This window comes from Aulonocara sp. 'chitande type north' Nkhata Bay, linkage group LG12 (genome assembly GCF_057382095.1).
Source record: "Aulonocara sp. 'chitande type north' Nkhata Bay isolate Kocher_YH1m ecotype deep benthic linkage group LG12, A_spYH_male_GT1.1, whole genome shotgun sequence".
NCBI classification, from domain to species: Eukaryota; Metazoa; Chordata; class Actinopteri; order Cichliformes; family Cichlidae; genus Aulonocara; species Aulonocara sp. 'chitande type north' Nkhata Bay.
This window is the reverse complement of record NC_141355.1, coordinates 137,703-165,317: the sequence shown is the minus strand read 5'-3', so window position 1 is coordinate 165,317 and position 27,615 is coordinate 137,703. Positions and strand designations below refer to the sequence as shown.

The 27,615-nt window shown below is 39.0% G+C and overlaps 2 protein-coding genes across 12 annotated transcripts in view; one reads left to right on the top strand and one right to left on the bottom strand.

Annotated features, from left to right (window-relative positions):
* Window positions 1-5,965, bottom strand: part of arvcfb (ARVCF delta catenin family member b) — a 251,388-nt gene extending 245,423 nt beyond the window's left edge. For 2 of the 5 annotated variants that reach the window (XM_086313100.1, XM_086313101.1), the window contains exon 1: window positions 5,552-5,962. The gene's annotated coding sequence lies outside the window, so the exon portion shown is untranslated. Of the gene's footprint in view, window positions 1-5,551 lie in introns of all 5 variants that reach the window. The other 3 variants (XM_086313099.1, XM_086313103.1, XM_086313104.1) reach the window with 3 other exon arrangements.
* Window positions 5,966-6,554: 589 nt separating this feature from the next.
* tango2 (transport and golgi organization 2 homolog (Drosophila)) lies at window positions 6,555-27,412 on the top strand. 7 transcript variants are annotated; one of them, XM_086313097.1, is made up of 10 exons: window positions 6,555-6,724; window positions 7,800-7,914; window positions 8,420-8,542; window positions 15,190-15,278; window positions 16,982-17,101; window positions 17,240-17,357; window positions 23,847-23,914; window positions 24,099-24,252; window positions 25,153-25,257; window positions 25,614-27,412. In XM_086313097.1, the coding sequence occupies exons 3-10, from the start codon at window positions 8,487-8,489 to the stop codon at window positions 25,732-25,734; spliced, it is 831 nt and encodes a 276-aa protein (XP_086169223.1). In that variant the 5' UTR covers window positions 6,555-6,724; window positions 7,800-7,914; window positions 8,420-8,486; the 3' UTR covers window positions 25,735-27,412. The 7 variants fall into 7 exon arrangements, with proteins under 7 accessions (XP_086169223.1, XP_086169220.1, XP_086169217.1 ...); XM_086313096.1 differs by lacking the exon at window positions 6,555-6,724 and adding an exon at window positions 6,753-6,768; XM_086313095.1 differs by lacking the exon at window positions 6,555-6,724 and adding an exon at window positions 6,827-6,860.
* Window positions 27,413-27,615: the final 203 nt, after the last annotated feature.

The following is a 27,615-nucleotide window of genomic DNA, read 5'->3' as shown; positions in this document are numbered from 1 at the left end:
AATATTTTAAAACCATAAACCCTTCTGAAACCTTCTGCAGTAACCTGAACTGCACCTCACTATAAATTTAACATCACCATCAAGTTAGCCCACACAGGTATGAATGCTGGTAACAGTGTTGGCCAGTTGTGTAGGCTATGTTGCATGTTCTACATAGATTCACAGCAAAAATGTAGTCAAGGTGTTAGAGAGTAACAAAGTCAGGCCCAGCTGGGCGCTGGCATAGAAAAGGTGATGTGTCTCAGATGTCCAGTTTTCATCTGATTACCCAAGACACATTTGGAAAATCATCGCTGCATTTAGCTTTACTTAAAGTTACAGTAGACTGGTAAGTGGATCTGGAAATGATCAGGAGGAAAGATTAAAGTCAGTAAAACCTGTTTACCTTTTCTGAAACATACGCTTTATCTCATCATAGCAGGAGAAGTAATCAGGTGCACAAATTAAACTAGCACTGTTAGCACTGTTCAGTTACACCTCTGCTTTTCTTGCATTGACGGTTCATAAATGTCATGAAAAAAAAGTCTTTAAAGACCTTAAAGAATCGTCATTTGTGGTAATAATTACACTTGTGCTTTGCTGCTGAGTCAATGCAAGCTGTGAAAAGACGTCTAGGGTTTTAACAGAGTAACCAATTTATTAAAAGGCTTTCATAAAAATGTTAAGATTACCTTTAATCAGACAGAATGATGAAGTATGACACTCTGTAACTGCATACATGTTCATCTGAATCTCCAATTGTTTTTGCTGTTGATGCCCCTTAATCCCTGTTCCAATGAGACAATGTGTCCCAGCTACTGCTGGTGTGATTATAATGGCTGGCTGGATGAAGCAACATTATAATGCAACCAAAATAGATGGGTGGATATTTCATGGGTGCATTTATATTACTAAAAACTGTTAGGATAGTGTTTGCTATCTCTGACAGCACAGAAAAAGACAATAAGGTGGCACGTTGATAAAAACACTAGCTTGATTAAATGTCATAGTGGCTGAATCCTTTATTTAGAGGCTACGATAATTCCCTGATTTGACTTCATAATATGATTCCCCCTTAAGAGACTACATCTCTGCTAGTAGTATTGGTTGTCCTAGATACACAAAATGCAGGTACTATAAAATGCCCATGGTCTGTTGCAATACACTGCAACTGCTATTTCAGTGTATTGCAAAAGAAATGAATGCATGGAGACATCTTTTCTGTTGTTTACAACGCTCCTTTTGCAAGTGTTAAGATGTCTTGCAATGGTACAAAATATTGGCATGGAAATGTGACTAATCGTGTATCACATAAACCAACCTGCTCTGTTATGTCTGCCCCTGTGACACAGTCAGGGAGGGAAGGAGTGATGGATAGATGGAAAGTATAACATTCAAAACACGGATTCAAATTCAGACAGTGCCACTAAACTGAAACAAAGACGTCATCTGACCAGCTCACACAGTTACATTCAAATTACAAATATGCCACGGGGCTAACAGTTAAGAATACTAAGTTTTGAAGCAGCGGACGTCCTAATAAATTAGTGCCTTACTGCATAAACTGTTTTCAAGATTAAAATGACCTCAGGTCGTGTCAGGCTCATTAGAAAAATGCCATTTTAACCTTCTGATATTTAAGTGGTGATTATAAAAAATTCAAGAAAAATTAAAAAGTTTGGTTTGGCCTCCATCGATAGGATAAAACATTTTCCTATTGCAACCATTCTAAAACATCTTTCTGCGTTTGGCACAACATGCAGTAACCCCTATAATTGTTTTTTAAGATGATTATGGCCAAATATTTGAACATTATTCCCCTCAAGACAGACAGAATACATAAATACAAGACAGTTGGCACACAGGGAAGTGTGTGATAACTTACGTAGCAAAGGGAAAAACAAAGATTTTTTAAACATTAGCATTCATTGGAAGTCTTCTTGTTTACCCCCAGTTATTGAGTATTTTTCGCTTTTCAGCACACTCATATGTGGCGCAGAGATTCTCATTCTGTCCAGAGACTGCTCACTGTGTGTGAGCTGCAAATATTTTCAAAATGAGCTCCTACCTTATTACCAATCAGTCTAAAATGTATTCTGACAAAAAAAGCATCTGAGGAACTTTTAAAAATATGATTGGCATGACCTAAGTCAACCATAGCAAACAATTAAGAGGCTAAGGTCCTACACACATAACAGTCTGTGTAAAGGAGCATTTTGTTTGTACTAACTGTGCTGTAAAGTGTAGCATACACCTTCTATATAGTGATACACATCAAGCAATCTTTTGGGATGTTTCTGAATGCAGCAGCATTCTCTGTAACACAGTCTGAAATGCATAAATGAGCTAAATTCTGAGTCAGTGCAAAACTTCTGCAGAAATGTCAAAAGCCTTAAGAGAGAAAGACATCAGATGTTTATTTCTTTTCTTTCTCTTCATACTATAAATTACTGTTTTACATAGTGCATGAGGGCTGTTATCTATACACATCCACTATGTGAGCTGGTTGACAAAGTCAGCAGTGCCTCGGGTTTGTACTACAAAGCAATTGCAACATACACAGGACATCCCTATCTTTGTTGAACAAAGACAGTGTTCCACCGATGTGGACATTAAAGTTATTCTATTCTATTCGGTTTTATTCTGTCTGGCTTCATTTACTTTAACATCTGGACTCAAGTGCAGGAGTCATTCCAACGTGATTGGTTGTCATTCAACCCAGGGTTTAACTTTCTCGCTACAAACACATTTACTTGAAAGGAGCGGTGTTAGCAGCATCTGACCAATCTCCAACACAGTACAGAGAAATCTGTGTGTGTGTGTTTGTTTGAGTACATGTTTGAGTACATGTTTGAGTGCATGTTTGAGTGCATGTTTGTGAGGACAGAAAATTGGCATGCTGCTATACTTGTGGGGACCAGTAGTCACTTATGGGGACAAAATGCCGTCCCCACAAGTTTGAAGGCATTTTTGAGGCTCAAAATGTGGTTTTAGTGTCAGGGTCACTATTAGGTTCTGGCTAGGTTTAGGCTTAGGTTTAGGATTAGGCATTCATTTTTGATGGTTATTGTTAGGGTTAAGCATTCTGCAAATGAGATGTCCGCAGAGAGAGAGGATAAAAGTATACAACTAAAAGCACTGTATGAATGTCTGTGTACTTTTAGCACGTTGGTCAGTAATGCTGAAGGACTATGATACTTACAAAGTCTTTTTTTTTTTCAAAACCATGAAGGAAAGCCACCAAAAATACCAACTGTGTAGCAAATTTACCAGATGAGTTTTACCATTAAGACAGGAGCATATGCCAAATTATATTTGCATATTCTATTAAATTAATATTTAAATTAACATAAGACAATTTTAGCCTTGTTTTTTCAGCTACAGCCCAGGTGCTACCTAATGGTCTGAAAGCAAGTAACAAATAAAAATAAAAACAGAATTCAGATGCAGATTTAGTCTACCAGCAGATTTAACATAAACTCCACAGATGCAAACCGATTCACTGTATTTGTATAATATATTAATGGCTACAGAATAATAAATATTGTTAAACTAAATGCAACCAGCAGTGGACAAAAATGAAGGATTAAAGTTGCCTCTAAGGATCTATATTTCTTAGTGAGAGTCATCAGGGAAAGATGAAGACTATAAATCCACCAAGGTATAAGGGATCTTCCAGGAATGGTGGCAATCCTGAGTATTGACTTGTCTGTGGGCAGGGAGTTTGTATCTGTTAATCTCTTATCTTCAACATAACCTTCTTCAGCACAGGTTAGATCTGAAGAATAAGTTGCCATGGCAATGTGCCCGGTAAAAATCAAGCATAATTATTGCACTGAAAACCCAGGTTTAAACCTGAAGTTACCACTTGCTGCATAGTGCAGACCTTTGGCCTCAGATCTCACTACAGTGTCACCACTGTTTGGCTGGTCACTCCATACATATTCCTTACACAAAAGAGTGCACATAAACCACCATAATGGGTGTCTGTGTAAGCTTCCAATTAAAAGCATTTAATAATTTATATGTGTATATCCAAGTTCCACTTGAAAGACTCGGAATGCAGGTCGTGTTATATCTAAGTGATAACTCACACATTAACACAAGGTGTTCCTATCCAACTGACTCCACCAGTCAGTTGGATAAAAGTTTAAATGTATATAGAAAACTCAAGGAAGCCAAGTTGCTTTCACTTAGAACTTAGATAAACCTGCAGTCAGGGTTATCACAACATTTCAATGGAAATAACTAGTATTATTATAAAATTGTAATGAAAAAACCCAAGCATCAGGCAGTTTGTGAAATAGTCACAAAATATAAAGTCTTATGTTGTTAAATGGGCACAAATTTTCCATATTTTTGAGTTCTATGTGGCTATGAAGCAATGATATATTAGTAGGATACTTTGGTGTCCTATTTGGTTTAGGACAGCTGCAACAGAATGTACTGTCTTAGTCCTTGTAACATGTCATTTTGCTTGCTAGGCCTCCTTTAATTACATTACTGTTCCTTTGACCTTCTACTGGAAGTGACTTAGACAGTAAGGAAATCAGAGTCAGATGTAAACACTGATTTGTCTGAGCTGCTCACTTGCCATCCAATTGCCAAAGACACTTTTTAAAAAACAAGTGTAAACTCAGACCTAGACTGTTTGCATGATGGTTCACTGACAAAGCCTACTGATCACAGTTTTTAAGTTTTAAAAAGTACCCTCATGTTCATCTGGAAAGAAAATTATAAGGCTGTATAGTGGGTTTGTAGATGATCTGTTAATGGTCAGTGGGGCGGGGTTGCAAAATACCAATTTAACGTGCTTTCGTTCTGAATGTTGAGTGTCACAAAAAACAGATTGGGTGACAGTTTATAAATTTCGATTTGCCACGAGGCTGAGATATAAATTAATTGCACAGTTAATTGCTTTAACAGCGCACCTCGAGGCCATCGGAAGGCTATCGAGTGTGAAAAGCCTGATCAGGATACATCAGCGTCTATTGAGAATAACTCTTTCAAAACATCCACTTCACTCGGGCGCTTGCGTGTATACAGCACTATTAACCCAACAACAGCAGCACTCTATCAGTCAGCCGCCCCTTCTCCAAATAAGGTAATTAGAGTAGAGAAACCGGAAGACTCTCCATGGAAACTCACTCAGAAACAGCACGAGCGAAAAACAATAGAGCAGTGAGGATGAGATGATTGACAGCTCGTGGCGGCTCTCGCGTCCTTCGACTGCATCCATGAATGTTTACAACACGGGAGCACGCGCAGATATATTCAATTTCATCCAAACCCTCGTTGTTATAGATTTTTTTTAAGGAGCATTAAATATATCTCTTCCCACCGCGCCACCCTAAAAACGTATATTTAAACAATAAATTAGCTAAAGCTTTAACCAAATAACACCGAGTCCAGTTCATTACACTTCAGACGAGCACCTGCTCATGTCAGGAAACACAGCCCGCGGGTTATTGTGAGCTTTCCTGATGTTAATTGACATTTTTGTCACACCCGCCTCCTGCTGAGAGAACAGGATAAAACTTACGAGATAATAACAGAGCTGTTTTCTGGTTACCTCAGTTTCTCCCGGTCATCGTTGCTCCCGCAGGCGAAGTGACTCCCCGTTGTGATGAGCAGTACTCCGAGCCTCACCGCGAACGCCGTTATTTTTGCCTGCAAGTTAGCCTAGCTGCTGCAGGGAGAGCCTACTACTCTCACAACCTGCCAAATCTCTCAAACTGGAGTTGGCAGGTTGCTGTCGGCGAGTCCCTTTAGTCGCTCCACATGCAGCGGGGAAAAAATAAAAAATAATAACAAACAGTAAACCTAACCTAATGGGCTTTGAAGTTATTGGATGCACTCGAAGCGGCTAATAAATACGTTAATTAGAGACAGCGAAGTTGTATTCTAGTGTATGAAAGGCAGAGCAGCCTTTATCCCGCTCATCCACAACAGTGCTGGATGCTGTCGGTCACAGCGAGTGTCTCCGCCCCATTCAAACTACTATTGGAGGAAAATTAACCTTATTCGATTATTCATAAAAAGACTTGTTACTTTCAGTGAATTTATTCCTGTTATTACGTTTAAGTTTTTCTGTCAGTGAATTTAAAAAAAATACTATTTTGGTAAACCTTCCATTAAAATTCATAAAACTCTATATCAATTTTTAATTTAATTTAATTTATTCCATTTTATTTTATCAGTTTCATCTTGCATTTCTCTGTGGGCTTCTCCTGTCTATTGATATGACATGATTGATGTCAATACTACATCGTCAATCCCGCGGGAATACAAAAATGACGTCTACAGAATATTTTTCAAATTAAAAGTGTTCCTTATTTGGAAAAATGCTACCCTGTACTACAGTCTATGTGTTAAAACAAATGACAATATAGTTTTCAGTTATATTGTATTGTGAGGCATAATCATGTTAATAAAATAAACCCTGTTTGCCAAGCCGTTTTTCCTTAAAGAATTGTAACATAAAAACACACTTCTGACACTAATGCTTTTATTTTGAAAATAATGTTAACTAAACCGGAAACCTCATTGCTTCCGTTTACTGCGAGCTTGGCTGTTCGTGTTTTGTAAAATGACCAATCATACTGGAATACTGAGCATATGCGCTTGTTTTATGTATGTAAATGCAGAGGCGGGCGGGGTTAAGGTCACGTCACAGATAATAACCGGTCACGTCGGATTTTTAGCCTCATGAAACGACTGAAGACTCAAATCGAGGTCACTCTTTGTGAGTACTTCCTTTTAGCTGTCAACACCGAGTGTTGAGGGGTGGTGAGTACAACTAGGCGACACAACAGCAGTGTAGAAAACCGATAAGCCAGATATCATTTGTAGTATATTGTTTCGCACACAGCTAAGTTTGGGTAGGTAGCTAAAGTTTGCTGGGTCGGTGTCCTCGTTATACTGTTAACTATTACTAAGCTAACGTTAGCTAGTTATGTGTAGGTGAAGTTATCCTGGAACTAATCGTTCAACTAACCATATTACTCGACTAATATTTTGTCTGTGGATATGCTACTCAGCTAGTTCGTTGCTGTCTATCAAATATTAATGTCCTGCGACAATGCTAGTCGCTCGTGTCCTCGTATCATTCAAAATGTGTAGTTGATGTCAACTGTGACAAGTTGTCACAACCCTCTAGCTTCATAATACCAGCTGATTATTGGGGTCGGACTAGCGAGTCATTAAATGCCATTGTGACATATGGCTAAGTTTACGACTCTACTCAATTGCTACCTTTGCACTCATTACAGTTAGGATACTGTAGCTGAATGACTTGTATCCCAGTCCTTCTGAATGTGGTGCAGGACATGACCACACAATATACTGCAAAGACTGTAATAAAATGTGATTAGCTTGTTCTATAAAGGGAAACCGTTTTTCTTCCACATATAAACTAGGTGCTGAGTGAACGCAGACAGAAAAAAAAACTTTTGGGTGCTGTGTTCTAAGTCTGGAAACAATGTATTCAGAAAGTTTTCAGAACTTTATTCGCCTCAAAATGACGAAATAAAAACGTAGAAAATATGTTAATTAAGAAAACGTGAATATCACATTAACCTTGTTTTATTAGAGGTGTGTCACCTGGGATATATTTCCAGGCTTATACATAGATGTTTGTATTTAATTTACAAACTGTCGGTGGAATAAATCATGAGTCTGGGTGGGGATCCCCTTGGCAGGTTGAACGTCTTTGCCAACTGCAGTAGTCTATATTGTCTATTTTCTGGTCACTCACTCTTGTCGCTTTCAGGCGATGAGAGGACTTGGTTTGCTCAGGTTAGAAATCTTTTTTCTCATAGTCTGATATGAGGAACCTCCTTCTGCCTGCCATCTGGGCCATAAACCCGATATCATTGGAGTACTGCAGTGATGAGCGTCCTTCTGAAGGTTCTCTCATCTCCACACAGAATTTCAGTAAGAACGACCACTGGGTCACTTCTACTAAAGTCCCTGCTCTTTTGGTTGATTGGATGGCCTGCTAGTTCAAAAGTTTCAAGAGTCCTGTTTATTCCAAACTGCTTTCATTTAAGAAATATAAAGGCCATTCTGTTCTTTGGAATTTTCCCTGCAGCAAAATGCTTAGCATGCTTTGCAATGCTGCACTGTTTCTGATCACTGCAGGAATTCTGACTTACCCTGGTTTTTGCTTTGACGTGCATCATCAGGCATGAGACTTTATATAGGCAGGTGGCTTTCCAAATCTAGTCTGGTTAATTAAATTTACCACAATTTATCAGTCAAGATTTTGAAACACTTCAAGGGAAATCAAGAGAAATAGGAGTTAAAGTACACAAGGATTTTTTTTTTTTTTTCATTAGTCGTTTTTGTTTTTGCTGTGATATCGCAAGGTGTGGGAATTAGATTGTTTGTTTTCTTTAAAGGGTATTCAGAATAACTCCTATATTCTTTTCTTTGTCAGGTATGGCTGAGATTTAGAGGCAGATGTGAACCAAGTGAAAGCCCTGCCATCAATCCCCAGCACATCCATGTGTATAATTTTCTTCAAGTTTGACCCCCGGCCTGCATCCAAAAATGCCTACAGGTAAGGCAGTTAAGTCATGCATTAAATATACAAGGACTTGAAGCAAGTTCTTGATAAACAATAGAGCTGTCTCATATGACTGTAGGTAATAAAGCAAAAACAAGGTAAGCACAAAAAACAGGTATCAGCAAACCCTCTCGAGGCATTGTCAGCCACAGAACTGCACACTCTGAGCAGAGATTTTAGTATCTTGCCTAAGGACACTCCAGCAGAGACTCTAAGTGCAATATTACTCTCCTAACCTCGTAAATCAAGTGTGTAGCAGCAAGTGGAGAAACATTGTGGTTATGTTAATGTTATTGCCATCTCTGTGCGCTATGTTTTAGGGGGCGAGGTGATAAAAACTCTATAGAACATTTATGTTCTCATGCAGATTTATTATGCAACTGTTTGGGCCAGTTTTAATATTTTACTTAGAGCATATTTCTCAAAATTCATAGTTAACATGCAGCTACCAAACTCTTGCAATGTTTTTTCACATCTTTGCTGTGATTCCCTCACAAAGCCGGATACTCCCTGCAGCTAGGAAAGTTAGAAACAGCCTCTCTACCAATTTTATGAAAGCACTGACTCTTTGTGCAACTTCCGTGTGCCCTACCCAGCAGTAAATGCTAACTTCTTTTAGTGAACAGCACAGATCGGTGTAGTACAAGCAGTCAGTGTGAGTTACAGCCTGATGGTATGTGGAGCCCCAGCTTATTATAATCCCCCAGAGCTTGAGAGCAAGCTCTCTGCCAGGCCATTGTCCATCTTTGTCCTTCCCTCTGGGAGTCTGACCTCACCTAAGGAGATCACAGCAGAGGTGTGTTATGAGTACTGACTCAGACCTGAACCTGGGGAAAGGTGAAACGCACTGTGTCCTAATGCAGCATCATGTCTGCTATTTATAGACTGTACTGGCTGCAGAAGCAGTTTCTTTTTCTCAGGCGAATGTGTAAATCAAAAGGAATATGCAGCATGCTAAGATAAAATTGGATTGAAGGCAGAATTAAAGTTTCATTAAGTGCAATTATTATAGCGCTCACAGCACAAAATGACAGGAATGGATCTGCGGGAGTTAAATGGGTTAATATTCCACACAAATGACTCGCTGATTACCCTCATGCTGAGATCTCTGTATTCAGAAATGCAATTTCTAGTCTCCACTGTGTTTTTCTTCACCAGCTGCTCAGAACAAAAGCACTGCAGCAGTCCACCAAATAGCATTGCAATATGATTTTGACCTGGATATATTGTATCACTTCTCATTAAGGTTAGTCATTTAAACATAATATAAAAGTGCCACTTACAATCCCTTTAACCAAAAGATGATGCTGATGTACTAAACAAACAGCATAATGGCAGCCCTTCATAGAGCTTTTGTAATAGTTCTTTATCTCATGTTGCTCATGGCTCTTTGCAAGTAAATTATAGTATATGATAAATAGATTGGTTCTTATATAGCACTTCTGTACTCTATTTGAGCACTAAAAGAAGAATACAACATGTCTCATTCACCCCACATTCATATAAGCACTTTCTTCTATTTCTAAGTGCTTAGAAAACCACCAACCCTCTGATCAGTAAATTACCTGTCCCACCTCCTGAGCTGGAGCCACCCCTAAGCATGTATTCATGATGTAAGCATGTTGACATTGTAACTGAACAGCAAATAAAATAATTGATCCTCTTGGGATAAGGTCACTATATACGATGGCAGCATGCCTGTTAGGTCATCACTCTGACACAACCTTAAATGTCTCGACAACAATTGAAGATGTCCATGCTTTTGGTGACTTTCGTTATCTCCAGAGGATGATAATGAAAGTCTAGTGACTTTGGTGATTCCTTTATCTTTCTAGACCCACCATGAGGTTAACATTAACATGCCTTGGTGTAAATTTATCAAAGGCTCAGGAAATTATCCCATGGGAGCCACATGTGTTTGGATACATAAGTCACTGTGTTTGTTGAATAGAAAGAAATCAAAGTTGAGTGTCAATGAGCTTTGATAGCTCTTTCCTTACCACTGTGCCTCCTACATGATCCAGCTGGCTGACTCACGCGGTGATCCGAGCAAGTTGCATGGGATTTGCCCCTCAGGATGCAAAAGCAGATGCTCTCTTCCTGTGTAGCATCATTAGTGTTAGCTTTGTTTTCAGGAGCAGTGGTGGCTCATAAAGCACCATGGGAACGGGCTGTCATTAGCCTTTGATACACAGAGGTCGACCCCTGTTATGTCATTTGGCCTTATTTGTTTGCTTTTAACAAGATGCAAGCTCCTATGTTGAAGGAATAATAGGAAGACCATTAGAAGCTTAGGAATAAAACATACATTTGCAGGTTCTGATGCATTTCACTGACCTCTGTGGCTTTTAATGATTTGTAATCATATGACAGCAGTCTTTACCTCAATACATCTAAAGATGAAGTTATAAAATTGCTTGAAATATTTAAAAATATTGAATGAAATGCAGTGGTTTACAAGCAGTTTAAACCCTATATTTATTGGAAATGGCACAAAAACTAAATAAAACCAAACCTTTTTTTAATGTATGGCATTTTTTTAAAGTCAGTGCCAGCAACAAGCAATACTTTCCAAAAAAGTTGGGACAGGGAATGTTTACATCTGTCCTTAATTTAGTTTAGTTATTTATTTATTTGACTGTCAGAGACCATGAACAAAAGCATTCATCTCTTAGGAGGAGTGATGCTTTATAACAGATTTAGCTACTAGCTCATTTCCATCTGCTGTCTCTGGGGAGGCAGATGCAATAGTAAATATGACATACAAATATATATCCAAGCAACTCGATATAAAAGGGATTATATTATCAAGCAAACATACTCAGACTAACAGCCCCATCCCCCTTGCTCCCACCACACACTGAGATTTAAATTGTGCATGTTTGGGGGGCACATATATATACAGTCATGAAGAAGAAATGTTGTCATGGAACTCAGTCTAAATGCACCTGGTGATTCAGTAGCTTGTAGAACCACCTTTAGCAGCTATAACTTAAAGTCATAGTTTTCTGTATGACTTTTATCAGTCTCTCACATCATTGTGAAGGAATTGTGGCCAACTTTTCTTTACAATATTGCTTTAGTTCTTTGAGATTTGTGGGCATTCGCTTATGCACAACTCTCTTAAGGACCTGCTACATACAGGTCTGGACCATTTCAGCACATTGATTCTTTTCTTTTTCAGCCATTCTGTTGAAGATTTGCTGCTGTGCTTGAGATCATTGTCTTGTTGGATGTTAGATGGAGGGGTTTTTTGGTTTGTTTTTTAAAGGTGACAATGGCCAGACATCTACACTGTAGTCTTGTTTATCTGAAGGACATTGTTTCAGAAGCCTTGGGATTTAGGAGGAAGAGGCTTTCTCCTGGAAACCTTTTCAGACACCCATACTCTGAGTGGTAGCACTTGGGTTTTCTGCAGTTTCTTTAAGCATTGCATCGTCTGACGTTGGGGTGACTTTGCAGCTCCCCAACTCTTGGTAACATTGCGGCATTGTATTAACACATATCTGAATGCTCCAGGCCAACAAACAGTTAAAACGTCCACATTTATAGAGGCGCTCACAGTTTCTGAAGAACAGTTAGACAATTGGAGTGGTGTAGTTAGCAGCACCTCCTATTACTTACCCTCTTCAATCATATGAAACAATAGAGTAGTACTTAGTTACAGGTTTTCTAACCGTGGAGATGCTATTAAACGATTTCTATAAGCAGGCTAGACATCTGAGTGAAAAATTGCTTGTAAAAACATAACATTTTTTTATATTTCATTTCATACTGCCCCAAAAGTTTTTGATAGGTGACTACAGATAGGCAAGCTCTTTCACAGCAAAGCCCTGCTGCTGTATACAGAGATTTCTCCAGAGATTTTTTGAATCATTTTAATAATATTCTGTGCCATAGATAATTCTACATAGTTTGGCATTAAGATGTATTGAAATGCTTTATCTGTATTTTCAATGCATCTTTTCACAATACGAAGCCACTCCCCATATGTACTTAAAAATAAGACAGATGCTTTTTATTTGTTTATGTTATTAATTTGCTGCTATAGTGCAGATTATTTTATTACGCAAATTGCATGAAATAGAGAGGTTACCTTTTTCATCAAGGAACAGAGTCAATGTTTACTGTTTTTCATAATATCTGAGTAGGAAAGATGGGCTGTGTGAAGCTGTGTGATTGTTGGGTCTTAACTGCTAAGTGAGGACATACTAGCCCACTACAAAAATGACAAAAAGTGACCCGTGAATAAAGGCACATGTTAGAACAGGTGTTGCATTAGATACAGGTCACAATACAGTGTTTTGCTGTTAATGGTTGTGAGCATAATGGCGTCATTACAATCTGATTCACTCCGAATAATAATAAACTGTAGGTCAAAGTTTAGTGCAGCGCTTAACTGACAGACAGTCTGTGTCAGACTTAAGAGTCCCATTGAAGGGGATTTATTGGAAATCAGATCACACTCTTGTTCAGGCTATTCGCTCTTGTTTGCAGCAGTAAATGTTTGTCTCGTAGCCTTGCTTCGACAATAAAAAACAAATTTAAAATGGAATAAAACACCTGCAGAGGTTACGTGCATGTGGCAGACACAGCCAGCTTTGCAAAATGAGATTGAGATAAGATGATTTACTTGTAAAATACTATTTCAAATTGTTTTAACCCCTTAATAGCCTGCTTTTTCTCCGCTTTAGGTAGCTCCTAACAGCAGTGGGGTTATCCAACACTTGATTCAAGCTATTTGATAGTTACAGAGTTTAATAGTCATAAACTCTCATTTATGTGGCTGTGTCAGTACTTAGAGATGCTCATGCATATTTCTCCAAAATTCAACCTGGTCTATTTCAAATGTTCAGAATCTTTGAGCTCTTCATTCTAAATATTTACAATACAATAATATGTATTGTATTCTAGTTTCTTTGTTTGTTTTTTAAGATTCAAAGTGTTTTCAGTTGTTTCTAAAAATGAATAAAACCACAAAGCCAAAGGCATTGGAGTCATTTCATAAAAAACATCAGTGATTTCCTCCCACGAGTTACATGGTCTCAAAATACATAAGAGTGGATGGGAATTTGTTGCTTGTTGCTCAAGAATTTGGCTTCAGATTGTGAAACTTGGAGCTGGTGTAAAATTGATTTTCTTGCAAAATTTCACATGACTAGCTGCTCTAGTTGGGAAATAGTAATGAAACACCATACTTCAACCCCATCCCACGTACTACAGGGATCTGTAACTGTTCATCCGTCCATCAATCCATCCATTTACTACTGCTTATACAAGTTCAGGTTGCAGGGCCATCAATGTAACCAGAGACCAGTGTCCAATCCACACAAGACACTAAAATCCTATGTCTCCTCCTGTGGTTGATGGGCCCACAGGAGGACGGACCTATGGAGTTTCTTTGGGCTTGCTTTTCCTATCCTGGGCCTCATTCCAGGATGAGACCCCTGTGACTCAAATCCAACCACTGCAAGAAGGTTACAATTCATTTTTGCACGTCTTCATTAAATAAACCTGTTTTATATGGAGGGACTCAATCATATCCAAAAGCCTGCTGTATATGGATAAATTCTCCAAACTTGAGCTCCTGACTCTATTGCCTTTTGCTTTTTTCAGTTACATTCCTTTTGATCCTCTTTACTTTGGTCATCTTCAAAGAAACACCTTCTCTTTGCAGCCTTGACCCTTTATATTCTCTCCTCTGGCTCCTGCTCAATCAATTTAGAAAATGAGATGCTTAACGTGAGTGCTTCTGGTTGTATCTGAGGACTTTATTATACTGAAAATGTGAAAGTTGCACTGTAACAGTCTGGGAGCTTATTTTTTACACTGACCTTCTGGCCATAAACCACAAACGCTTACTGTTTTCATCATTACAGATGCTGTATGTATATATGTACTGTAATTATATAAGTCTCTAGTGGATAATAGTAGCATATGTTCTTACCTTCATGTTAAGATCAAATGAATTAGACTCACCATATGATAGAAATATTCTTTTTTTTTCTTTTTCTTTTTTTTTAAATAAATGTCCCATAGGCGAGAGAGGGAGAAAGCTGGATGAAAACAGCAAGAAGAAAGATCAAAAAGTGAGCAAAAAGTGTAGTGGACATGTGATTAGAGTCAACAAAAGATATACAAAGCCAGTGTCGATTGGTTTGCCTACATTCACTGATGATGATTTCACATAAATAAGCATATATTGATATATATTGATATCAAATGTGGATTCCCAGCCCTTAGGATAATGTTATGTTATGTTATGTTATGTTATGTTATGTTATGTTATGTTATGTTATGTTATGTTATGTTGAATACCATGCATTTGTGTGCGATTGTCAGTCCAGGAGGTTGGACAGAGAGATGATAGAGAGACTGTATAGGAGCACGAAGAACCAGGTGAGCAAATAGGCAGGTAATGAGGTTAGGTGAGAAAACAGCTCTATTTCTAGTTTGCATCTTGTCCAGGTGTATGGAGTGGCAGGGTGGTTCTTAGGCACTACAACAGGTCATCCAATTAAATGAATTGCTTTTTAACATTGTAATGCAATGTTGTAATTGTATTGTAAAGGCATTGTATGCATGGCATTATGATTGGGGGCTGAGCCCCCTTTACAAGTTTTAACCTGTTATGTTCTCAGGCTAATTTTGGCTGCAAACAGAGATGAGTTCTACAACAGGCCATCCAAAGCTGCAGACTTCTGGGGGGCCAGCAATGAGATCCTCAGTGGTAAGCCTGTACATATACACTTGAGACCACCAGTCAAGCTTTTCACTAAACAGCAGTAATTTCTAAAGCTAAAGCTAACACAAATTAGTGAAAAACTTTCTTGTATGTTTTGTGTAAACGTGTCTGTTAGAATTTAATTGCTTATTTTGATTAATATATGCAAGGTTGGTTGGCTTTTTAGTACTGCTTAACAAACTTTACCTGTAAGAATAAAGAGCTTTCATTAATCAAGGAAAAATCCCTTTCCTTCACCTCAAAAATCCATCGCAGAACATCCCCACCCACAGCAAACTACATTTAATTGACTGATGTTCAATACACATTATGGCTAATCAGAAAAAATCAGTCTTCTGTTTTTCTGCTGAGGGAAGAAATGGTGCCATATCCTCGTTGTTCGCCAGTCTCCTCTCCCCTTTGTAATAGAGGGGTCAGAACTCGACTAGTGGGTTCTTAATTGATGGCTGTTTTTATGCAATGTGACAGGAATAAATGGCTCTGTCTTATCTGCAGGGCTGGGGGATGAACGGGGCGTGAGTGTGGTGGGTGGGTAGCAGTAGGGCCCTGAAGGAGACGTAGCATGGCGAGAAGGGAAGTAAGCTATTGGTCCCAGTGGAATTTAGCTAGCTTTCCATCCACCCTCAGAGGAATTAGACCATTTGACTCTCGAGGTCACTGACTGTATAAGTGGACCTGTCTTTATTGATCACCAGGAAGTGCTGCAAATTTGCAGGGCCTGACATTCTTTGTGTCAACTGGAGGAGAGGGATGTAGAAAGAAAACATTCATTTACTGATGGACTAAAATAATTCCTGCCATCACTCTTATGAGATTTCATTCCAATTGGACAACATCTTGAAGGTTATATAAGTTTTATACTTCCTCTGATTGTGATGTCAGTGACACAGAAAAAAATATTTTCTATTTGTGCATCTTAATGTGGACTAGATTTCTTACTGCCACTCAGTCTATCTACTATATGAAACAAGCTATTTAAGCCGCTCTCCCTTTGAGACTGCTCTCCCTTCAAACCTAATTTCTTTTGATTGGCAGTTTCTTCCAAACAGAAGGTTTTGCACAGTTGGGGGGCGGGGCTCCTGTGTTCACAGCCAGAGCTGTGTGCCTAAAATGGTCATATTTGGGATATCCACTGCATATAGAACTATGACCACACACACACACTGACGTTTTGAAACTTTGTCTACTTTTAATATCCACATTTTTAACATTTGTGCAAACAGCATGATGTCAAATAGGTAAAAGCATAATAAGACCATTTCAAAAATAATATGTAATATATATTTGCTACTAATATCAGAGAAACTTCAAATTTCCATTACTAATTATTTATTCTTTTTTCTCTTTTTATTATTTATTAACATTTTTCTAACTGTTGAATTCTTTCCCTTTCACATCTTTTGCATATTGCATGAATTTATGTGTTTTTTCTCAAACTAGCACTTAGCTGCAGTGAATAATTAAAAAGTCTGTTTGCCATATGATTAGTGACAAATGACCTAGTTCTTTCTTGAGTTAATCATTCGTTACCCATCATTTGTTCTTGTTAAGGAAAACTGGCATGCAAAAGAAGCAGGGTATACTGAAGAATCTCTGTTATTATCCGTTAAAATCGAGTCATACTCTTTTCATGTGAGGTCTGATGCCCCTCTCTTTTTAAAAATACATTGTAACTCTGTGTTTATCAGGCCTGGACTTGGAGCTAGGGAAGGAAGGGGGGTCATGGCTGGGGATCAGCAAGAGGGGCAAGCTGGCTGCCATCACCAACTACATGGAGGGACGTCCTAACCCTGATGCACAAGGACGAGGTAATCAGCCATGAAAATGTCCCAAGTGCCCCTTTACAGCCTCAGTGTCTAGAATCCATGTGATAATATAACTGATTCTAAGGAATAAGTAGTACACATACATTACATACATTTCTTATTACGTTTGCTAATTTGCAGGATTTCTAGTGTCTCACTATTTAATGGACAAGGATCAGGACAGCTACTCCTACCTGAAGAAGGTGTCGTCAGAAGGCCACCTGTACAATGGGTTTAACCTCATCACAGCTGAGTTCAAGTGAGTAAAACGTGTTGTGAAATCCATCTGCATATTTTCTATGCACTGATAAAGCTGATTCAAATAAGTATATCCATCATGTGGATGTTTACACTAACATTTAAAAACAGACGCTATCCACTGTTGCATTTCATAAGATGAAATATTTTTCAGAGTGAGAAGAAATATGCAAAATAGCCACACTAGGCTGTATAATGTGTGTCTTCTCACAATCTAAACAGTAAAGGAGTCTCTTTTTTTTTTCTTTTTTTTTTACTGGGCTTTAACTTTGTTCCTCTGAATTTTGGCCTTACCACGGAAAGAAAACCACAAAAGCAACATCTTCATCTTTGGAGTGCCAGCCAGGCAGAACTGAAAAGACACTGAGCTGCGAACGAGCCAGCATTAAAATTCCAAAGGAACACCTGTTCATATTTCAGGGCTATAAACAAAGAAACTCTAGACAGCATAAAAAATAACGAAGGCTTTTTCCCCTCCCATGTGCTTCACAAGCCTGACTTGACTGAATTTGATGATAAGCATAGAAAAGAAAGAAAATGGGCTCAGTGCACACTCGGATAGCTGTCAGGTTGTCGGCCCATGTAGAAAGCTGCAATATAGTGAAGCCATACTGTTGTCTTAGGGAGCTGGAGCATAGTGTAGCTGATGTAAAGGCAATATTACCTGAAATTACAAAAATGTGTAACATAAAAAGTTTGCTATAAAGTGTTGACGCTTGATGCTGTGCTGCTGATGGTAGAGAAACCGCTCCTGACGGGAGTACAGCCAGCTCTCCTGCTGATAACATTATGACTGCACCTGCCCAAAGGAAAGCGGGGGAAAGGAGAGTTCAGAGGTTAAAAGTTGTATCTCTGTTGGAGAAGAAAAAGTGGACTTTTCCTCCTCTTAACATAGCCTGAAGTAGTTTGTTATCCCCAAAAGAGCTTTCAGGATAGAGAAATATTTTGTTTTTCATATTATTTTCTTTGCCACCTAATAATTTCTACCAACTCCAATATAATGGATAAGGTGCTACTTTTTGAAACAGTATTGTAGGTTGGAAACATCTTCTGTGGCTTTGGTATTGCAAGTTTCAGCAATACAACTGAAAGACTTAAACATATCTCTGTAATGTAGTGGCTCATTCAAAGCTAAGCTTATTTATAGGGCAATATTTTATATGAATTATGAATACAGTTCTGCCAAATATCAACGTTTTTGATCAATATATATTTACCACATGCAGAAACCAATGTCACTCCTACATTTGTGATCGTGGTGTATTCATTTTTAAAATGGCATAATAATAGTAGCACACATTGGCACGACAATGCACAAAGTGATGTATTTTAGATTGTTTGCACTATACTGAGATTCACTGTGTCTCAGTACCATCAATATATTAGGCTACATTCTGTGAAAGCATCATATGAGTTACTGTGGGACTCCTATCGTGCTGTTTGGCTGCTGAGCTTTAAAGTATACTGCAACTCTGGTTCACTTTAAATATAGTTAGCTAGACCTTTTTTGCTTCTCACGCTAATAATTTTCACATCATTTTTTTAAAGTATTTTGCATCTGAGAGACTAGATTTCCCAATCTCAGCAGACTTTGCACCTCAAACTGTGAAGAAAGCCACAAGAGTTCAGCATACCACTGAACCGAGTGAAATACGCACATGTGAGATTCCAAACAAACATGTATTCTTAAAGGTCTGTGTATATACTTGTGTATACCTGCACAAAAAGTCAGCTACTTGGAGCTTTATTTTCAGAAGTGTCGGTATCATCTGAGCCTTTGAAAGCTTTTTTTCCTTTTTCTTTTTTTAACCTAGGGGCAACCGTATGGCATTATCTAGGTGGCTTAGCTGCTATTTTTGATCAGCTCAGAATATGCAGATGTCCCTGTTAAAACCAGGGGCAGCAGTTACATATGCACAATCTTTTTTAGTAAGCACCATCATTACCAGCCTGTTTGTTATCCACTGCAATGTGCCCAGCTGCCCTGAGGAAATAAGGCGTTTGGTTTCTTTCCGAATCAATAACTGCTGGTGGATTGACAGTAGCTTTACATGACAATTAGAGGCTTTTGGTTTCATCTGTAAGCACAGGCGTGATTTACGATGTGGCGACTGGTGGCAGTGGGGTCAAGATGTGCCACCTTCTTTGTGTAAGTCTCATCACTCTTTACAGATACATGAGAGCAAAACTGTACACTTAACATACAAACTATTTGATAATTTATTTATTGCTGCTTATTAATGGAGAAGTCTCACCAGGAATATTCTTTAATCATGTTGGATTGGATTGTGCATGAATAATTTGGTCTGTGGCAGCCTTGTATTTAAAGAAATGTCTACTGGGCCTCACAGTCGTGAAGCTAATGCCATATATATTTAAATTTTGATCTGACTCAGATATTCTCAGCTTGATGCTCTCGAGGCTCCATATCCAACACTTCATCTGACTTGTCTATAGCTCTGGTTTTTGATCCCACTTTAAGTCGCTCTTGCTTTAAAGTCAATGCCCAGAGATTTATCCATTTTATTAAATATGTGCTCTGATGTTTGCCCGCAAAGAAATGCCTCCCTAATATGCACTTTCAGTTTGGCTGTTTAAAAAAAAAAAAAAAAAAAACAACTTTAGAAAGTGGTTCGATCTTATTGCCTCAAACCCTGTGTTGTAATTCTTGGCAGAAACTTGTTCGGGCTCAAAAAGAAACACAGCGGGGCAGCAGATACGCACATTCCACAGTATCAGGGGCAGATGAACTCTCAACATTTTAAAGAAACTGTACTGTGAGGATTTGTTTTTCTTCTCTCCAAAGTGCTTGTAACATCGCCTCTTGGGAAATCATATTCTGTTTTAGAAGAACAGAAGATGAGATTCTCCTGAGTGGATTACAATAAATAGCACTGCATGATTCACTCCAGATGTCTAAAAATTGCCATACAAATTTAAATGATGTTAATTTTTGCTCTCTGATTGTTTGCATGGTTGTATGCACAGCCTTTTTCTATCAGATGGGAGGTCTGAATTACAATACATCACTGGTATAATATAAATATTTGAAGTTCCATGTTTCCATACAGTATATGAATGTTTTACTAAGAACTACATCTGTCATGTATCTCTTTTCAATCAACATGGTGCCATCAGACTGACTAGAAATAGTTCCTTGCATTTTTACAGAAACATATTGCCAAAGCCAAAGTTGGAATCACTGATGGTGACTAGGCGAGATGTAGGAACACGTCCTATTCAATGATTTGCTGATAAATCCCAAAGTTTCTGTCTGCTATGATTATTTTTTTCCCTCAAAAATTACCTGAATTTCTTGAAAGCTCACTCAACCATCTCAGCCAACTACACTACAGCTGGTGATGCTCTGCAGCCTCAATATAGAGGACTCTTCATTAGAATACTTCTCAGCTAGGATACTGATTAACTCTCTGACTGAGATCTGAAAAAGCCTGTTTTTGACTCTTCCCTCTTTGTTCTCGCTTTGCCCGATGGTCCCGACCTCCTGCTGTTCCCTCATCTCAGCCCAAATAAACCCACGGCACACCTGATGGGACTTTCAACATTTTAGCCAGTTTCAAACAGCACAAATGGAACTCTCTCCATAAATCCTCCACCTGCTGCCACCATGGTCAATTTGATTTGATATCACACGCAAAGTGTGTAGATAGAGCCAGGCTGTTGAGGTATTGTTGAGTGAAGACCTCAATACCAAGACAAAATACTAGTTCAGACAATTTCATTTTTGCAGAGCAGACAAATAAAGGCTTCTCTCTCAGGTTACAGTGCCATCTGGTTCTCATTGACTGGCTACCATGTGCGTGCTTGGATGAGCGGTCACTGCTTTCGCCTTGAGTGAATATTGGCCAGTGCTGATGTGTTTATAGTTGTTGGTTTAAGAAACCATGCTCAGTTCTGAGGTTTAAAAGAGATACAAATATTTCAGCGAAATATGCGTGTGGTGTGAATGAGACACGGCAGGTCCATACATCAGTTTTTAGCCATCCTTATTGACCGCAGCTGCCAGACGCACATACATCACACCACAATACACCACAACAACCCCAATTCCCCGGCGGGCATGATTGCGGATGCCGTGCAGGTGCGTCCGCCCAGCACCGTGTCCACGCCCCACCACAATGCGATATACATTTAATACAAGCAAGATTATAAATGGTAAATGGCCTGTATTTGTATAGCGCTTTTACTAGTCCTCCAAAGCGCTTTACACACCATCCACCCATTCACACACTGGTGGAGGCAAGCTACAGTTGTAGCCACAGCTGCCCTGGGGCAGACTGACAGAAGCGAGGCTGCCATATCATGCCATTGGCCCTTCTGGCCCACACCAGTAGGTGAAGTGTCTTGCCCAAGGACACAACGACTGAGACTGTCCGAGCCGGGGCTCGAACCGGCAACCTTCCGATTGCAAGGCGAACTCCCAACTCTTGAGCCAACGATCGCCTCGATGAGCATTCGGATGGGGTCGGCAACTCCAGGCCTCGAGGGCCGGTGTCCTGCAGGTTTTAGATGTGTCCTTGATCCAACACAGCTGATTCAAATGGCTAAATTACCTCCTCAGCATGTCTTGTAGTTCTCCAGAGGCCTGGTAATGAACTAATCATTTAATTCGGGTGTGTTGACCCAGGTGATATCTAAAACCTGCAGGACACCGACCCTCAAGGCCTGGAGCTACCCACCCCTGTCTTACACCATTATGTTTGTGTACCCAGCCTGACTTAAGACAATGCTTTTCACCACATCATCATGTCAAACTAAGTTATTGGGGAATTTATCATTTTTATCGACTTTAATAAGAAAATTAACACCATAAACTAAAATTTCAGTTCATATGTAGGAGGAACATAAGCGCAGTATTTACACCTTTTTTGAAGCAGTCAGCTTTGAGTCCTTACTCCTTTCAGACTTGTTTGAGCTAACTGAAAAGCCTAAAAAAAAAAAGATCTGATTTTGCAGGCACACAGCCCCATCAAAAATGGACATTTGAAGATTGGAAAACCAAGCCTGTTCTGATGGATCTTCTGTTCCACTGAGGCTGGCATGTCCGACAAGCATGTTTTTGTTTTTAAAATCAATTATTACCTAAATGTCAGGCTGATAGCATTGGCAAGCTTCTGTTTATTTTCCCTTGGGACGTCATATTCATTTGACTTAGCTGGACTCCTGGTTGTCCACATTCCACCTGCACAGGCTCTAAGCCCCACTAGTGGAGACAAACCCACAGTCTGAGAACCCCAGATGTAGGGGATGATTATGTAAATCAGATCAACATGGTGCTAAATCTGAAGGAAATGCTCAACATCTTGGGCAGTCCATGAAGAGAGGAAATGAGGGTGTGAATTATATTGTTCATGTTCCTGTAGAGCAAAATATAACTAACCACCTACAACTAAGAGATTTTTCAGCATTGTTTAACTGACCTGTTTTAATTGGTTATTCTGTAAATGATCAGAAATAGTTTCTTTCAGGCAAGTGAAGTTGAGAAAAATGTAGTCAGTTGAAATATTTGTTGTTGTTTTTTTGTTGAAAAACCAAGCAGGCTCATTTGATTATCAAAGCCGTTACAAAATAATGTTCTTTCAATTTACTAATTCATTAATAGACTTGTTTTTCTCAACGTGACATGAAATCTTTGTTAATAATGGCAAATATTCTCAGCTTGTGGTGCTAACAGGTCAGACCAAAGGCTGTCTAATATGTACTTTGGCTTTTAAAACTATTTAGTAAATGTATTTGCAGAGTAAAAGCCCAGCAGCATATTGTGCCCTTGTCTTGCCAGCTCTCAACTGGGAAACTTTCCAAGTCAGATGTTGAAACAGTGTTGCACCACATTTGAGATTGACTGATGCCACTGGTATTGCTGTCATAAAACTGACATCAAAAAAACGAATTCCACTACTGGTTCAAAGGCTTCGATCATAATTTATTATTCACTCTCCTGTACCAAGGCTGTGACAGATGCCCTTGATGTCGGATAGATTTTTTGCAGACTGAATAAATTCCCTCTAACTGAGGACTTTGCAAGGAGATCTAACACCGTAACTAAATGGCTTTTGTGGTAGTCAAGGGTATTTGCAGCACTAATTTTTACTTTGAGACCTTAATTTCACCCAGTTGTCCTTTGTGGATAACATCAAAATTGTTCTAGTGTGGTATAGTATTTTAACTTTCCCATTTGAATTGCGTCCAGCAATAACACAGGCTTCTTAATTCCTATTTTCCAGGGCTGCAAAGAAAATGCATCATTAAAAAATGCTATATGGTGCAGTTTGTTATTCTCTTTCACCCTCAGCGCTCATTTTCCATGTTTCCCTGAGGAATGCCCCTTTGAACTTTCTCTTTGCTCTATTTTGCTTTATTTCAATAGCCTCAAAGTCTTCTGACTCCTGACACAACAGTCATAATTAGACATAAACACGTTTGATTATCATAAAATGTCTAATTTCCCATCTTACTGTGTCCTCTCTAGAGCTAAACAAGACATTGTGTGTTACTATGGAAACAGAGGCAGCCCTGAACCCATCCATCTAAATCCAGGTCTGTGTTTTTAGTATGGTTGCTGTAGAAACCTTTCATACCTTTCCTCCTGGCCTATGGCTGGCTCATGTCAGTCTGACATTTCCGCAGTGAAATTGCTCTCAGATTGAAGAACACACCAGAAAGACGCTAGCAGAGCTTGCTAATGTTTAAATTTGTCTGTATTTATCTTGTTCCCCCTCAGCAGGAATCTACGGCTTGAGCAACTCGCTGCTGGATACTCCATGGAAGAAACTGCTGAAAGGCAAGCAACACTTCACCAGCGTCGTCAGCGACCAGACGCTCTCTTGTGATGGGCTGGTGCAAGAGCTGCTCAGTGTCCTTAATAATGAGGAGCTGTAAGTTCACAAACACCCACTTAAATCTCATTCAGCTGCAGTGCATTTTAAATTGTGTGAATGTAGGAGATGCCACTGAAAAAGCCTGATACTCTGCTCATGACCTGCTCTATGTCCTGAGCTACAGCCACCCCACCCCAACAACAGAAGCGACTGTTGTTGTTATTTTGCACTATCAGAGTAAAAGTGAATTGAATCATTCAATTTTACTCATTGACTATAGATTACCCATAGATGTGAATGTCAGTGCATTTGAGCTCTGTGCCAGACTGTCAACCTGACATAGGCTCCAGTCCCCCGGTGACCCTGAAACGGATAAGCTGAAGGGGATGGATGGATTGATATATAAGATAAACAGGTGCAATCAATTGAAGCATAATTTAAGAAGAGGGTGAAGGGTGTTGTCTAATAGACCAATAGACATCCCTGTCAGTACCAGAGCCCGCTCAGCGTGGTTGACAAATTTGACACTAAATTAATTTTTATTGCTTTAGTTAACTAAAATATTTTCCATATCTAGTTTTAGTTTTTAATTTAGTTTAATATACTTTAATAATCTTGCACAGCTTTGAAGACCCTCAAATGAAATTCAGATATAAGGGTCGCTGTGAGGAGATCCAGCACATTAATCGGTCACACATGGAAGGTGGTTAGAACGGGACTTACAGGGAGCGATCACCAATAGCACTCAGCTAGAATCACTGCATTTGGTATAATCTGACCCAAGTTTCCATGCAGACACCCATACACTTAAAGGGTATTGGTGGATTTTATGGATCGCTCAGAAATGGGATTTGCTTCAAGAGCAATAAATAATGAAAAAAGTATTAATGCATGTGCAATTAAAACCCGACACGCTTTCTAAAGTTATCTGTTTTGTTGTTGTTGTTGTTTTAACAGGAACACACCTGATCCAATTCAGGAGACTCAGGGTGATGGTTATAGCAAGTCCGTGATCCAGGCTCTGTCAGCCGTGTGTGTTCGCTCCCCTCATTATGGAACAAGGTCAGAGCCTTCCTCACTCACCAGATATCATTTCTCTCTCACCTCCTTATGTGTTCACTGGTGGTGACTGACACTGCTGTGCTAGACAGCAAGATCACAGAACAGTGAACTCTTGGCACACAAAAAAAATCCCCAGTGTAATCAATCCTCCACAGCAATGAAACACTGGATTATTGGGTACAGACACTCTCTTGTAGCCAAAAGGTCAGAGGGTTAGTCCTTTCCAAAGCTATCAAAACATCATTTAGCAGGGCAGCGGCAAACAGTGTCTGAAAAGTGACTTTTCATAACCACTGTCATACTTATTAGATATTAAATTTACAATTGTTTTCTTCTCTGTATTGTTATCCATTCAGAACCAATACAATTATCCTGATAGATGCAGAAGGGAATGTGATCTTCACAGAGCGCACCATGCTTGACTGTGACACAACCAAATGGAGCACCAGTTCTTTCCAGTTCAAACTGCAGGAGTGAAGACACAATGGAGGAAACCTACTCTGTGCCTTTCTGCATCATCTCTCCTTCCGTTACCTTTTCCTCACCATCTCCTTCAGCTGAGCCTCATGTGACCGCAAAGACTCATCAGCACTTTTTTTATTCAGCTAGTCACTAGCTGCCTCGTTAACATCAGTTTCATATATTTCTTACTTTTGATTTAATTTAAAGATGTATGCTAATTTTAAAAAAAGTAAAGATGCCAAAGGACATTTAGAGTTTTGTAGAGGAAAATATTTTACCTACATGTCATGAACCTTCTCAAAAATTATAGCTTGAATGTAATTTGGTAAATATAAGATTGGTGTGATGCCATTTTCTGTCATGAACGCTAGACATTGTGGCCCTTTCACACACATGGCAAAAGACAGGAGATGATCTGTGTTAGGCACATTACATGCAGTACGTTATGACTGGTTCTGACATTAGTGGTTTTAAATACAGCTTGTCTGGGTGAAGTGTAGAAAAGCTCGTCTGCGGTGCATGAATACATGCTTTTTGGTGTCCGATGTAACCTTCCATCCATGATTTACATTTTATGCTCTATTTTCAGGCTGCAGGCTAAATTGGCATCCTATGACAAGTCCTAGGGTCACATATATTTTTCTAGAAGATTTAAGTTCACACGAGTCATCACCAGGATTACTGGCTACTTTGTAAGTTTCTGATTACCCTTTCATTGGTGTTTAGGTAATTTTGCGTCACAGCATCAAATGTTTCAATGCACTGTTAAATGCACTGGATCTTGAAAAAACAGCCTGAAAATAAATAACAGTTTATCCAAACACCTCTCTTTTTGATTGTTGCATTATGATTACGGATACAAAATAACTGTCAGGAGCCATGTGCTCACACACATATCAGTATAGGCCTAGGAAGCTGGCTCCGCTGCTTCCTGTATGACTCTAGGATTTACCCACATGCAGGTGACGTATGAGTAATGTATTTATTAATGTGAAGAAAGCTTTTTGTAACCAGATTGAACCCATGGTTAATTTGACTTCTGTTCCCTAAAAAAAAAAGAGTTCAAACTTGATATGATTTGTGAGTAATATGTACATACGTATTTTGATCTTTTGTTAGTTTTTTCCATTTAAAATCTCCCTATGGTCATTTAACCAGTATCCCTGGTTTGCAGTGTTATGCCATTGTATGTACTTTAGCTGACCTGCAACTGTTTTCAAACAGTGACCCCTCCTGCCTGTGTGGAATATTGCACCCTTCAGGATGTACCTGAACATTTGGTGTATTTAAAGATTACCTTCTTATTTTTTTAACCAGCAGAATGGGCACTGGTATCTTCACATCAATGTTTTAAAGCAATACAGCATCTAAAGAGGTGTAGAGGAGTATAAATCTAGACAAGTACAAATAGAATACCAGTGGCACAGCATTAAAAAATAATGCAGTTTTTATTTTTATCTGATTAATTTCAGCTGTGAAACAAATTTGTGGTTGTATTACCATCACTCCATGTTTATAGGCTGTATGTAAACATCTTTATAGTTTTCTTCATATACTGTGTGCTGTAAGCATCCACCAGTCCCAGAATTAGCACTCTCTGCTAAAGGCAGCAAGAGTCCACTCGACAAAACCAAAGCATGTTTTGTAAGATTTTGCATCACTGATTAAATATATCTGAATTTATTGATTCATGCAGGAGGTGTGTAGCACATGCTCACTTTAATGTTATAGTTAAATATTATTGTTGATGGGCACAGACAAGACTCCGCACGCACACACACACACATAAAAAAAATAAATAATTTTTTTTTAAAAAGTTGCCTCAACAAAAGGGCACTTTGGGCACCCATCAGGAAAGGGGCGGGTGCTCAAGCCCCTCTAGCCCCCCCTCTGCAC